We start from the raw sequence: 14,658 nt of genomic DNA on the forward strand, positions 1-14,658 counted from the left end.
GCAGCTACTTAGGTTCAGGCAAATTAACTTAATCCACCGGGACTGAGCAACTAGCCTTGGAATAGGAGTTTCTCTGCTATGTTTTTGGCAGCGCTGCTCCAAATCATTTGTGGATGGGAATAACCTTTCTGTCTCCTGGGAAATGCCAGTCTCTCGTGGCCTTTTCTTCGGCTGGCTGTATTGCTACCTGGGATTTTCATATGTGTTTCCAGCAGCCAAATATCCAGCCGTTCCCCCTCTGTTTGACAGAATTCTGGCTGTTTCAGAGCTGGAAATTTTCCAGACGTGCATCAGTATAAGAGAAGTTTGTTGAGCAGTGTCGAGCAGAACTTCTCTTTCAACTCAACACAACTTGCTTCAGCCTCAAGGGGCTGATGCTGCCAGTTTGACCCTGCCTCCTTTAGAATGATAATGAACTGGCTCTTGTCACATGGTTTGGAAAGCATCTTTGTGGCATGGGGCTAATAGTCACAAGTCTTTTTAATCTCAAGTGTGTAATTCTGAAGCTATAGTGCAACTTCCCTTTACCCCCCAGCTTTAAAAGACTGAACTCTTGTTATGCTACACTGAGTAATAATGTTTTTCTTCCCCCTTGTTCCCTTACTCACCAGGTTGTTATCATGTAGAGTACTTGCTGATGGGTACTTGGGATTTTTTTTTTTTTGTCTGATTCTTTTTACATTGCATAGATGGTTTACCTGGTGCGCTCTTGCTCTGCTCTGTACTTACAACCCTGCCTCTCCTCTCTCATGTTGTGTCAGGCCTTTCACTTGCAGGCTCCAAGATGTGTGCTGGAAGGCAAGACCCCGTGGTGTGATGCTGGCAAGAGGAGCTAGGAGGGCAGGAGGAGAATGCAGATTTCTCTAAGAGGGGACCGAAAGACTGAGGCTGTAGATTCAGAAACTGGAACCCAGAACTCAAGTGGCAAACAGGGATACTTGTGTGTGTTTCTGTTAAGGCAAATTCTTGTGGTGCCAAGACAGGTTTTCTGCAATTTGGGATTAAAAAGGAGGCTGCAGTGTGTGTGTGTGTGCATGCACGTGCTTGTGCGTGCACACTTAAACGCTTATCTCCAGATCTGAGCTTTCTAAACTTGCCTGTGCTCTAATTGCAGAGTGCAGACTCTGCATGCAGAACAACCCAGCCTGAAGTGATAATCCCAGGCTCAGTCCCCAGGGAATGCCTGGCACTGCTCTGGCCTGGTTTTCTTAATGGCTCTGCTACTTGCTGCTGGTTTGTAGGGGGTTTAAATTGTTATCTCTGAGCACCTTGCCCAGTTTGGGCAGAGCTCTTAGGATCTCTGCTCCCCTAAGAATACCTGTATGTTGCAAATTATCTATTAATTTTTTAAAACTGCTCCCTCCCTCCCCATGATGGGCCCAATTTGGGCTTGTGCCAGCTCAACAGACTCACTGAAAAGGGGTGCAAGCCCAGCCTGCACTCCCCGTTGACACACAGAGAGGAGAGTGGGAAACCCTGACTTCCAGCTGTCCCTGCCTGCTCCGAACAACCAACCCACCCTTGCCCTCACCACTGCATGATCTATATACATGCAATCCCCTTCTCTTGCACAGGAGAATTCCTATTTTTCCTTGGCTAATAATCTGTGTCTGATTTAGTTTCCAGGCGGACCGTCCTGCATTAAATGTCGTCATTTTCCCTCTGCTTCATGAGGACTTGACAGAGGTCATCAGAGATGTCCCCATGCGGCACTTGGATGAAATTACCTTGTTTAAAAGCAGAGTGGCTGAGGAACCTCCCAACTTGTGGTGGTGACTGTCACAGCATGGAAAGGACAGTCAGAGTGAGCACATGAAATAGCTTTTTGTTGGCCTGGATTTCCCATCTTCAGCTCCTGGCCACCTTGCTAGATGCTGTACAATCACTTTTAATAGGTGCAATTGCAAAATAAAAAAAGCTGGTCCTTTGCAGTGGGAAAACATCTATTGGATAGCGCTTGCATCTGAAAATCCTCTCTCAAAGGCTTCTGGAATCTGATGAGTATTTCCTTGCAGTTGATAGGAATTGTTTTGTTATTTTACTGAAGTTAAAGGTAAGAGAAACTGACTTAACAATGCTCTTTCCCCTGTGTCGCCTGGTGTATTTCCTAAGGACCCCTGTGTACTTTGGCAGTGTGCGTTGTGATATTGGTGGAAATCATTCTTTGCTTTGGTCTATTTTTGGCAAAGTAGAAAGTCTGAGCCAGCTAAGAGGCACAAAAATGTGTTGCTCAATTGAAGTGCATCACATCTTTTCTGTGTTACAAATATGCATTTGTAGTCACGCACATGCAATCAGATATTTAAAGGGTTTTTTTGATTGAGAAGTACCACAAGGACTCTCTTTTATTTTTGAATAACAAATTTAATTCATTAGCACCTCGATCATGGTATGTTCTTGCTGATGCTGTTTCCATCGGTCTGGTGGAAGAAGTTCTCAGCTTTTTTGGAAATCCTTGTCCTAGGGTAGATGGTGCCTACAGTGAATAAGCTGAGGCTCAGATCTGATTTAAATGCAGTCTGTCTTGCAGTGTAGATGGGAATGTAGTGTTCCAGTTCTGTCCTTAGATCCCATGCCTTGAGCTCATGCTAATTTTAGAGATGTTATGATGTATTTTCACAGTGTGATTTCAGTCAGCTTCTCTGCTCCACAGAACTTCCTCAGGCGTCAGTAGTGGTCTGGATCACTTTCATATTGCCTTATTTACTGAGCACTTTTGAAAGCATCAGACAGCTGTACCAAAAGCCGAGTTACCAGTTCCTGGAGCCACGGTTCTGGGCGGTAGTTGGATTTCCCTTCTGCTGGAGTATTTTGTAGTAGCACAGTGGGTCAGTCTGATGCAAAACAGCTATCAACCAGAGCTAACTTCTCCGCCTAGACACTTGCTAATGAGTTGAGCAGTGCTTTTCTGAGGAGGCCCAGTGTTGTCCAAAGATGATGTCCCCATCTCCTTTGTCGGCATTTTCAGCACAAGATGCCATCTCCCAAACGGTTTTCTGCTATCAGTTTATAGGAAGCCTGGTCTGATGGAATAGATTTGAGAGTAAAATGCATCTCCCAGCTTTGGAAGACTTTCCCTCCTTACTTTTCCGTCAGTCACATGTGAACCTGCCGGGAAATCTGTCTTGCTGGTGTAAGTCTTGACCCAGACTGGGGTAACACTTGTGCTCAGATAGATTACAGTGTTAATGAGCAGGTTAATGTTAGCCTTCTACTAACAACAACATTGCTAGAACTAACCCCTGCATGCGTTTGCTGTCTGCCCTGAGTTTCTTTCCCTTCCCCACTCAGGACAGGGTGCCAGCACTGGTCTCCGGTTTGTAGCCTGTAACAAGGTGGTGAGGCTGGCTTGTGCTTTTTCTGGAACAGCTGCAGCTGAGCTGTGATCACTCCTCAAGTATTTGAGACTCAGCCTTAGGTTAGGCACCTTGCAGGTGAGTGTGAGGAGCTGGTGCCCTGCTCTTGGCATCCTGCCACTGTTTTCTTTCCTGATCTCCCAACGAGGTCATTCTTTCTACCTCTTGTCATATTACTTGCCTGTTTGAACCCCTCCCTCCCTTTCCAACAGCTTTCTTCTGTCCTTCTTCCCTCAATTCAGCAAATCAGATGTACTTTTTGGTAGGAACGTGAGCCACTGCTTTGTCCAGTTCAGGCCACTTCAGGTCTGCCTAGTTTTTGCCCGTGTTCCTTTGCTCGAATAAATAAGCAAGGGTTAGGCAGTGAGTGTTTGCAAAGCTGCTTTCTCCTCCTTGTTTGAAAAATTAGTAAAGCTGCTTTCTCCTCCTTGTGCCTCTAGCCTCAGGGCAGGGTTGAGAGAAGGCTGAGGGTATGGAGCCAGTTCTCTGATGCCTGAGGGGACCTGTTCTGTCCTGTGGAGGAATCCCAACATTTGGTACATGCTACAGGAGGCCATTCCGACTCTCAGCAGGGATTTCCCTCCACGTGCACGCTGTGGCATGGGCAAGAGTTTGGCAGAACCGCCAGCTTGCCTGTTCCTGCCCTGCTGCAAAATCTGGGCTGGGGGACAGTGGTACGCAGAAAAGACCTGCTGCTTAATGGTGGTGTTAACCCTTTGGTCTTGGGGGTTAGAGTAACCCCATGAAACATGCCGTACCTTTTGCTTGGCAAAGTGATACCCATCTGCCTGGTGTCTTGCTAGATCGGGGCAGGCAATCAGGCATGTTTTATAACGGCATTATTCTGCTGCCTGGAGTATGATGTTTAGACATCTGTATTCACACAAGCAGGTCAGAAGTCCTGATGCAAATGCTACCCGTTATAATCGGGGCTAGGAAAGGTCACCTACAGGTAATAAAGATAGCACCACAAATAGAAATGAAGAGCTAAAAACTCCTTCCACCCCCAACCCCCCAACTTTGGGCCAATGCTCAGTATCTCTACTACAAATCCTCTCATGGTGAGTGAGAATTTCCGCTGCTTCTGCACTCCATGCAGGATTCACCAGATGTTAATAATGTGCTTATTTTCTCTAAGTGCTATTTTGGCATCGGTGTTAATTACAATTTATATTCTGCAACATTTACACTGGGAAAAGAACCCACCCTAATAGTCCCCAATTGGCAGAGCCGGGCTATTAAACATAGCACCATATGTTCTGAGCAGAGCAATATATGGGACTCGGAGCCCGCTCAGCACCAAGACTCCGGCGTGCAGCATTAGAAGAGGAGAGGAGAACAGGGAGATGGGTGTTTTGTTCCTAGCTTTTATTTAATATGAAATTCCCCCTCCTTTTCTCTGGACTCTGTCCCCATCTCTCCAGAAATCTCCCTCCTGCTATCTGTGAGCATCTAATGAGGTCATCTCTGAGCCTGCTGATGCCACTGTCCGTAGTCTAAAATAAATGAATTCAATTACAGAAGGTGCCCTTCTTGCAGGGAGTGCCTCTGCTGGATTCCCAGTCCCTGCTGGCATGTTTCTTGCTGCACTGCAAATCAGACCTTCGATCTTTGGGGACTGCAGAAGAAATCTTTGCTTTGACCACCAGCAAGGTGTCCGTGCTCCTTTGGGACAAAGATATTCTGGGACAAGTGCCATTAACATGTAAAATCAGAAGTTGTTTGCTGCTCTGCTGATGTCCAAACTCTTGTTTAGCAAAGTGACACTTGGTTCCTGCAGGCTGGCAGGGTCTAGACCTGGAGAGTGACAGTGGTTTTGTTGCGGGGAATTTGGTGGGGCTAATTCATCAGTGTTTCAGTAGGTTTTGTAGAAGGACTGTAGGTTAAAGGGTTGCTTCCTCAGCTGTTTTGCAAAGCTGATTTCATGGTCTCTTTAGAAAATGGCAGTGTATCTGCTGCTCAGTTTGGGAGGGGGACTGCATGACAATGGCCTCTTCCTTCAGGAGGGCTTGGGCTGCAGTCGCTTGTCTGTTAGGGAAGTGGTTCGGCAGGAGGGGAAGGGATGGCAGTGAAAGGAAGCAGGGCAGGACTGCGTCGTATACCTTGACCTGTCGGCCAGACATGCACTGTGAGACTTGGCCTCAGTTTCCCCACTTGTGCAAGGGGAGGAGGGCTCACCTGCCTCGTGCAAGGGAGCTTGCAGGCGTGCAAAATGCGCTCCCCTGCAGACGAGGATGTGCTCCCTTGGGAGGGCAGGGCAGGGCTGGGGCTGCTGATGCAGGCTGCTGAGGAGCAGAGCAGCAACCCTGCTCACGTTTATTTGCATGACTGCCGCCTCCTCTGCCAAGGCACCTGAGACCCAGGGGAGCAGAGCGGGATCTGTCCCTTCACCTTGCTGATCTTCAGAGGCATGAAAGTCCTGGGGTGACGTACAGGAATGGGGCTGTACGCTGTGAGGTGCTGGGTACTTTCCCTCAGCAGCCTTTATTGAGGATGGGTTACATCCCCCACGGCTGCAGAAATGTGGGGCTTTTCCGTTTGTGGAGTTAATCGGTGCGGAAGGGTTGTTTTGGCTGCTTGAGGGAGATGCAATTCCCCCTCGTCAGGTCCTAGGGGAGCGTGTCCAGCCAAAGCTCCTCTCCCCTGCCTGCGGGGAGCCCCGTGCAAGGGAGCCCCGTGAGCCGGCCTGGGTACTGCAGGAGCAAATCTCCTTCCATTGCAGCTCTCCTGCCTCTTTGATTAGATGCGCAGGCAGCCGGGGTACTCTAGCAGGAGAATCATTTCCATAGAAACCAATTGGGATGTTGTACAGGGAATAATGATTAATAGTGAAGGGATGTTGCCTTAGGCCCTTTTCATTTTTTAGGGGGCAGCAAGGGACAAAACGGAGCACAGGTAGGGGGACAGGCAGGCTCGAAAACTAATGGAAACCATCCCTTCCATCAATTTCCAGGGCAGCTTCCCCTCTTCTCCTCCTACCCTGCCCCCCACTGCTGCTTCCCAGCTTTCGTCAAATTTTCAAAATGACTAACCTGGTTAGAAATAATCATAATAATAAAAAAGGATGGATGAGGTCTGACTACTAACATTGTTGCTGTTAGCAGCAGGATTTCAGCCATAAAACATGAAGCAAGGGAGGCATTGACCTTTCTGCTGTTTGAAATGAATGGAGACATCAATATCTATTGTTTTGTGGCATTGACCTCTGACGCTCTTGTTTCGCCCTCCCCTTTCTTTTTTTTTTAATTTCCCCCTGACACTTGAGGAAAGGGGTCAGTTTGTACCATCTATTGATCCCGATCTTACTTGGTGATAGGGAAATAATTAGAATTTTAAAGATCTCTGCTGCATGCTGGCAAAATACATACACAGACGTGCACACTAAGCCCCCGCTTCCTGCGTTGCGTTCTCCCCCCTTTCTTGCAGAGATTCAAAGCTCTGAGATCTGAAGGAAGAGAGATCAATATAGGTTTAATCATGATGGGGTTTTAATTTCAGTTTTTTAAATGGTGAAGTGTAACGTTTTATGTTAATGTTGTCGGAGTCTGGCTGCCTGGTGCCTTGTTTTATTTATTGTTTTAAGTAGCCCCTTCTTTTGTGAACTTCATCTATGTACAGAGAATGTGAAATCAGGCATTGCTAATTAGCTGTATGACAATTAAGTAATGTAGCACAAAACCATTAGGACACTGGATTTGTTTTTGAAGTTTGTCCTTTGAAGTGGAAGCTGCAACTCCCTGCCCAAGGCTGCTGGGGAAAATGTTTTTCTATCAAAACTTTCTTTGAAAATAAAATGTCAGTGTAAGAGTCCCTATTTCTGTCGTCTCTCCCTATAAACAGCGGGTGGAAGTTGTTTCTCATTGTAAAAACTGCTGGCATTGATAGAAAGGGGAATTTAGAACAGCATTAAGTGGGCAGTTGGTCTCCAAACACCCTCGGTTCTGGTAGAGATGTTACCAAAGCTGCTTGTTTAGCTTGTTGCAGGAGAACGGTGCTGCTTTAGGAGAGGAGACCCAGTTCACAACCAGTGCCCTGGAGATGGCAAAGGGAGGTGGCCCTCCAAACTGTGGGTTCGCCTCTGAGGCCTCAAGTGCCATTAGGATGTGGCACAGCCTGGTCGCAAATACTGACAAGCTCCTCGGTTTGGGCTCCTCCATCTGTGCGCTCGTTTGACACTTGTGTTTGCATCTGGCCCTTTGTTCTAGTAGTGAGTCAAATTCTGAATGTGCAACTTTCATGTACGCTGGTGGCATGTAAAACTTCAAATAAAGAGTGAAACGGATTTGAACCAGGTCTCTGCTGTTGCCTTCTGCCTCTGATTTCCCTCTAAAACCAAACCCAAAGCCATCCTCCTAGGAGGCACGCTTTGGCGTTGCATTTTAAGTTTAAGCAATGTGGGGTGAGTTGCTGCATGGGCAGGGACGTGCCTGGGTGTAGCCCCAGTCTGGACTGGGAGCAGTGGAAGTGTCACCCGCTGGGAGTGCTGGGCTGAGCGGTGCTAATGGGGTTTACAGCCCTGTTCCCCCAGGTCTGAGGTTTGCCAATGCTGCTCTCCGCACCTTGGTGCTTGTGGCTCTGGGCTCAGCTGCAGGTTAAAGAAGGAGCTGCTTTGTGTTTAGGAAATGCTTCTCCTCCATGGGCCTTGGAGCACGCCACTGCTGAGCCGTGTTGCTGTGGGACAGAACAACAGTTATCCCAGGGTAAGTGAACCCAAGTGACTTGCAGAAGGTCCGTTACTCTGAGAAACCCCAGGGTATACCCTGTGCCGTGCCCCAACCTCAGGCAGCAGGCTGGGTCGGCACCGCTTCTCTGCGTGAAGCCAAGCGCTGAAATCAAGGATTAAATGTGAACGGGGGTGGCCAAAATTCTATTAATGCCCCCGCAACTGCATGGATGTAGTGGAGCTGGGGTGGCTGCGGCTGTGGGAAGGGGAAGCTGGTATGGTGGAAGCAGGTAGTGCTGCTTGTGACGAAGGAAACTGCAGGGATTAACCTGCCCTGGCAGCAGCACTTCTGCCCTTGTAGCTACGGCAGACGCGTGGACCCTGGATCCTGGGGGGCTGCGGTGGTGGCTGAAAGCGTATCGCCACCGTTGGGGGGGTGGAGGGGACTGGGATGGATGTCCTGGACCACAGCCCTGTGCACGATACAGCTGGGGCAGCACCAGCTGCTGGGCTCGCCTGTGTGGAAGGGCTGGTCAGTGCTAAAGAAAACGCATATCCTATTGAACCATCTCTTGTGTTGCTGTTTTTAGGGTGCCGGATAGTGATCCGTGGGGAACCCGGGCTTCAGGTACTTGCAACGTCTACTTTGGCTTTACAAAATCCACAAAACAAACATGCAAGAGGAGCAGCTTGGTGGAAAATGGTGCAGCTCATGTACCCACAGGATTAAATCAACTCACCCCAGGTAGGTGAAGCGGGAGATCACTCAAAATTGACGTGTGATCAGTTTTTAGAAGGTGAGTGAGTCTGTGCAGGGCACGGGGTGGGACTGCAGGAGAGCACGTCTGCTACAGTCTTGCCCTGCAGTGCTCCAAGGGCCTGCGCCAGGTTTTATTTCAGAGGGGATCATGGGCTCTCTGTTGTTTTTCTTTTCTGGCAGGTCTGCTCGCTAGGGCATGGAATGGAGACCCTCCCTCCATCTCTCCTGCGCTTGTGTTTAAGTTATGGATTTTATTGTTCCAATAACTTTTATCTAAATGTGTTTTTGGGGGAGGGAGGAAAGAGATAAGGAGGGAGGAGGCTGAGGAAAGAATGTGCTTTTGGACTCTGCTAAGTCTCCAACTTATCGCTGGGACTTGCCGTGGGGTTTCAGCATTAACAGTGCCAGAGGAGGACTTCAGGGGGAAATGGCTGAGAGGGCCGTGGTCGGTATGGTACACGGGTGGGAGGAAACCTGGGGAAGGCCTGTGCAGAGCAACCCTCTCCGCGCGCAGTACTGATCTTGTGCCCTCTGCCAGCTTATCTGTTGGCAAGGAGCGACACGACGCGGTTTCCAGGAGGGGAAACCGGAGCAGAGGTGTGGAAAAGCTGAGGGTGAAGAGCTTGGCAGGGGGAGAGATCTCCTGCAACCACTTGGATGTCTCAGTGTGGTTTTGGTTTTGCCCTTATCTATACAGCCATTATTTAGGAAAGTATTGATCTCTGTGATGGGGGAGGGGGCAAGAGGCACTTCTGCTCACTGTGGGGGAGGAGGAGGCTGGGCAAGTGCCTCAGACTAGATCACGGCAACCCAGGATGCATTTAAAGAGAAGAAAAAATAAGTTTGGGAAGGCTACTGGCTTGCACTGTGGGTTTTCTCTCTCCTGCCTGTCTCCTGATGAGGATGCTGGAGCCCTGCACCTCCAGAGATGCTCGATAGTCCCTGGGCCATCAGAGACCTTTAGGCTGACAGCAGCCTGCAGATGTGCAGAAGACCATTTCGAGATCCTCCTCGTCCTCCAGACCCAGCTGTGTGCAGAGGGGAGGGTAGGACCTGCTCGTGGCGAGCAAGGCTGTGCCTGCCATGGCTTGCTGTGTGAAGGGGCAAGGAGGCCTGTACGTGCAGGTCTGGGTTGTTAATGATTTCCCCTCCCTGCCGAAGTGCCACGTGGTGGGGCAGTGGCTGTCCCCTGCTCCCTTCCCCACCCCGCTGCCTCCATTTTCTGCCCAACCGACTTGTTGCTCCCTGGTTTAACTGGGCTTGCTGGGAACCAGCAGGTTACTAACACCACAGCTCTGCAGCCTGCACGTTTCGGGCAGAGGAGGGTCAGCGGCGGGGGTGATGCACTTGGGGTGTGAAGAAATCCTGGAGATTCAGCAAGGAGGCAGGGGTGAAGCATCTTCAACAATGTCTCTAGCCCTGGAAAGAAACTGGCTGGTAATTATAGTTAAGGGTTCGGGGAGGACATTTCGATGGATCAGGTGATCCAGTACTCTTCTGCCTGGAGATCTGCTCCTCTCTCCACTTTGCAGTCTCTTGCTGCTGGATTCCTGAGCACTGCAGGCCAAAATGGGAAGCGTGGATAAGCGCTAATGCTGCCCTCTGGGCTGGTCCACCTGATCTGTCTTTCATAGCCCTTATCTCCCACCAGCTGCTCTTCAGCATTCAATGTGTCTTGGGTGGGAGCATCTCAGAGGGGGCAGGTCTGCAGGGTGCTGGCTGAAACACCTCCCAGACCCTCACCCTCAGCCTACAGCTCCGAACGCTTGTTCTTCCATCTTCTGCCACCTTGTCTGGGGGGTCTCTAGGCTTGGGATGGCAGAAGAGGTCCTCCAGGTCTGTGCTCTGAGTGCAACTTGTCACCCCCTGCATCATGTTTGGGAGCAGGCTGTGCATCACTGGCTCCAAGCTGGAGGCAGGCAAGAAGGGAGTACGGAGGAGAGAGGCCGAAACGTTTCATCTCCCAGAGGCTTCGTCTGTGGCCATGGGATGCAGCTGACAATTTCCAAGGTGCTACTTGTGTGCTTGCTGCCTCCCAGGCCCCAGTGACAGCCTCTCCCCAGGGGCTGACGGGTGAGCTGGAGGTGGAGGACGCGTGCATGAGCCAGAGTGTGCGTGCGAGTGAGAGTCTGACCATGTGGATGGATGGAAAGTCTTGGGAGGGACCAGAAGGAGACAAGAAATGGTGTTGCCTGTGCATGGACAAGTTGTAGCCGCAGTTCAGTCCCTGTGATCCAGCCCTTCTCGCGTCGTTCCCCTGAGATATGATGGTTCTTGTGGTGCTGTGGTCTCATCAAGCAGAGATCCAGAGAGTGGGGTGGTCCTGTAGTGCCACCCTCTGGGGCTGGCATCAGGGTGGACTCCAGTGTCCTGTTCTCATTTCACTGTGTTTGAATTTGCTTTCTGGTGTGCTGGTGAAGGCTTGCGTGGAGAGAGAGAGCCACAGCAAGTGGGAAAGATGAGGGAAAGGGATGAGCTTTCTCTCTCCTATGAAGCACAAACGGATGGAGAAATATTTCTGAACAAACAGGTCCCTCATCCCCGTCTTCTGGAAGCTGTGTTATCAGAGTACCATCGCTGTCCTCTCTTCTCCTTCCCCCCAGTGAACAGGAATTAAAAATACAACTAATAAAACCATTTTACTTTCTCCAGGAGGAGGGGAAAAAAAGAAAAAAAGAAAAAAAAAAAAGCCTTGAAAATGCTAAAGGACATAAAGGGCATTCATGAAAGGGTTGGATGGTGGTTATTGCAGCAGGGGGAAAAACATTATTTCACTGTGCAGATAAAAGGAAGTGGAAAAGCAGCATATTTATAGCTAGGGAGCCTGGATTCCTTGTTAAGCCGCTATTATCAAATTAATGTCAAAATGCATCAAACAGGCACGAGTGTTCTGGGCCCCTTATGCAAAGTGCTTGCAAATTGGTTACAAATACATTTGTTTACAGGGTACGAGGCAGCAGCGAGCTAATTAGTCATTGTACCAGGGTTGTTTTGTGTCTTTTTTTTTTTTTTTTTTAAATTTTTTTTGGCAATTACACAAACAAGCTGTTTTGAAGTATAAATATGAGCTGCATTACAGCCCCTTTAAAAGGGAATCAAATAGAAATCATGGGATGCGGAGGGCTTGACGTGAGTGGCGCGGAGCACCGTTGCCCCTCATCGCCGGCCTCTGTGCAGATGCAGCAGCACTTGCTGGGGGCTGGGCTCTGGGAAGTGGCGTGAAAACCCGTCTGAGAGCATCAAGGGGATAAGTGGGTGGAAAGGGAACAGCTTGTGCTTCTGGGTCCTCTGGGGGGGATGAGAGCTGCCCCTTGTGTAGGACCTGGTGCCAGGATGGGGATGGCTGTAGCCGCTCCAGCTAGCCCAGTGCTTCAGATGCCACAAGGCTGCAGCCACGTCCCATGCTGGGGACTGGCTTTTTTCATACAGGACCTGTTAAGGTTTCAGCTGCCCACCAGTACCGTGGGAATTCACTTGGGGCCTGGGATATTTTGGGGAGCTTTAGCAGCAGCTGCCAACTCGGGTTATGAAGCGGCTTGTGCCCAGCCAGAGGGTACCAACATGGTTTCAGGGGATGCTTAAATTTAGCGAGCATCCCATGGATGGGGGATGGTACCCACTTGGCATGAAGAGTCTGGTGACCATGTTTTTGGGGCTTCTTTAACCAAACCATGGGCTGTGCCTCCAAACTTGTCAATGAGGGAGCAAAGCAGGAAAGCTTATCTGATCCTCAGTGGTGGGAATGGCTGGGAAGGGGAATTTGGTCGGGGGCCAAATGGAAACTTCCCACTGCCCTACATCTTAATGTAACCATTCCGGGAGTAAATCACACCTCTGCCACTCAGGGAAGCTGCTAATTGCATCTGCTCTGGTGGGGGAGGATAAAGCCAAGGGGAGTTTACTACCGTTATTATTATTTTTAATTTACTAGGAAAAAGAAAGGAGAAAGGAAGAAACAAGTTGTTGCCCCTCTCATGCTGGAGGCCCCAACATTTCTTGGCAGAAGGTGTGCAAAGAGCCCTGCGGCTGCTTCTCTGTTTGGATTTGTTTCTGGTAAATCTGCCCTTCAGGCTGGAATAACCCTTCTGAGCAGGTCCCGCACTACCAGAGGTGCTGGGAACATTGAGTTTAATGCTGTCGTAAAACCCTGCTGTGGTTTCCATTCCCTCGAGGGGGGCAGTGACCGTGCAGGACAGCTGTGCTCAGCATGGCTTTCGTGCCAGCAAAGCCTGGGGTGCCTCAGGTCCTGCCGTGGTGTGGATGGAGCTGGGTGGCTTCCCAAGGTCCCTTCTGGGGTTGGAGTTTTCTTCTCAGAAGCCCATGGGCTCGGTGCAGCTGAAGGGCTGTGAGCCCAGCTCTGCAAACCACACTGATGATGGTAGTTGATATTTCCATGTGTGAAGAAGAGGTATTTTGTGTCTTCAGCCTCCCAGCTCTTCTGTGGTTTGCAGATGTTGGGTGCAGCACATCACTAAGCTCATCTGGGTGGGAAGTGAGGACCACCAAGAGTGGTGGGAGAGGGCAGGGCTTTCTCCAGCCTCCTGGAGAAGCTCTGATGTTTGCACCAGGTTTCATTCTTTTAAAACTCAAGGTTTTTCTTCTTCTCTGCACCTAGGACCGGCTTTTCAGTGGTACCTTCAAACTCCAAATCTCTCGTGACCTTTTTCTTTCTTGTCCTGTTGACTTTTACAGGCTCATTTGCCTTGGGGAGGGTGACCAGCTCTGCCAGGATCAGGGTGTATGATTTTGAGGAATGTTCCCATTTCCAGAGTAGTCCTACCTCAGCCCTACCAGCTCCACAGGAGCACGACTCAGCTGGTCAACAAATGTGTGAGCAGCCTATTGCGATCAGGCTTTAACTAGGCACCCAGTTGCTTTAATCAGAATGTGTCTCTCTTCATTTATAGCAGGGTTAAGGCTCTGGTTTGACTGTCGTCTCCTGTTACTGCTGGTGGCCACGTCAGGGGAACGGATCCTGCTCTGTTTTGAGCGGTTGGGTGTTCCACACCTGCTTTTCTTACGCAGGGTTGTGCCAGCACCACCTTGCTCTGACCTCAGATCCCCACCCTCCTTAAGTTACACTGGTTTGTGCCCTTCCTCTTGGATCAGTGCTGACCTTCAGCTGGATGAGGTCTTCCGCCCTGCTCAAGATTTTACTCCCCTTGAAATATTTGCCTTTCAGATGAGGTTCCCCCTGTGTCTGGTCTAACGGCACTTGTATTCCTCTGCCTTTACTGAAAATGCTTCTCACATCTAAAATTGCATTTGCCTTTTCCCCCGTCAGTGGCTCTCGGTCAACTCCTGATGTCCCAGCACACCTGGGTCATCCCCACCTCACCACTTCCCATGCAGGCTGCTACCTTACACCCCAAATTTGCCCTGGCTGAATGTGTCACTGTCCCCATCGTGCTGCTCCTCGGGGCCAGCCGGCTCCAGGGGAAGCTGGCTTTTCCCAGACCTGCTGCCACAGACATTTCTTTTTGTGCCGGGATTAGCTGTGATCCCAGGACTGATCTTCCTTTCTCAAGAAAGTCAGGTGATGCCAGGGAAATCCAATATGATCTTACTGTTCTTAGGTGTAGGTGACAAAATATTGTCCCACTTATATTTTTGCTTTCTCTCCAAATGGAAATGGGCTCTAGAGCTGCAACTTACTGCTGACATTGGCCTAGGAGTTTTTTATTTCTCCCTTGAGTTGCTTTCTCCTTTCCTAATGATGGTGACAGTGTTTGCCCTCTTCCTGTGCTGTGACACCACTCACATCGTGCCAACACCGTCTGTCAAAATCCTGCAGTTCCTTGAGCCGCATCCTTTGATGTTCTGGGCTGGAGGTGGTCAGACCTTCTGCAAGTGTCCCTTGCCAAGGAGGCTCCGTACGA

The 14,658-nt window shown here is 49.8% G+C and overlaps 1 protein-coding gene across 11 annotated transcripts in view; it reads left to right on the top strand.

Annotated features, from left to right (window-relative positions):
* FBXL18 (F-box and leucine rich repeat protein 18) overlaps positions 1 to 14,658 on the top strand; it is a 50,981-nt gene that overhangs the window by 22,969 nt on the left and 13,354 nt on the right. For 9 of the 11 annotated variants that reach the window (XR_008731668.1, XR_008731670.1, XR_008731667.1 and 6 more), the window contains exon 5: positions 8,610 to 8,764. Coding sequence is in view for 5 of the 11 variants with exons in the window: in XM_055706685.1 (XP_055562660.1) it covers positions 8,610 to 8,764 (155 nt within the window). In the remaining 6 variants the exon portion in view is untranslated. Of the gene's footprint in view, positions 1 to 1,619; positions 7,639 to 7,975; positions 8,057 to 8,609; positions 8,765 to 14,658 lie in introns of those variants that run through there. The other 2 variants (XM_055706684.1, XM_055706682.1) reach the window with 2 other exon arrangements.

Source organism: Falco cherrug, chromosome 4 (assembly GCF_023634085.1).
Source record: "Falco cherrug isolate bFalChe1 chromosome 4, bFalChe1.pri, whole genome shotgun sequence".
Taxonomy (NCBI): domain Eukaryota; kingdom Metazoa; phylum Chordata; class Aves; order Falconiformes; family Falconidae; genus Falco; species Falco cherrug.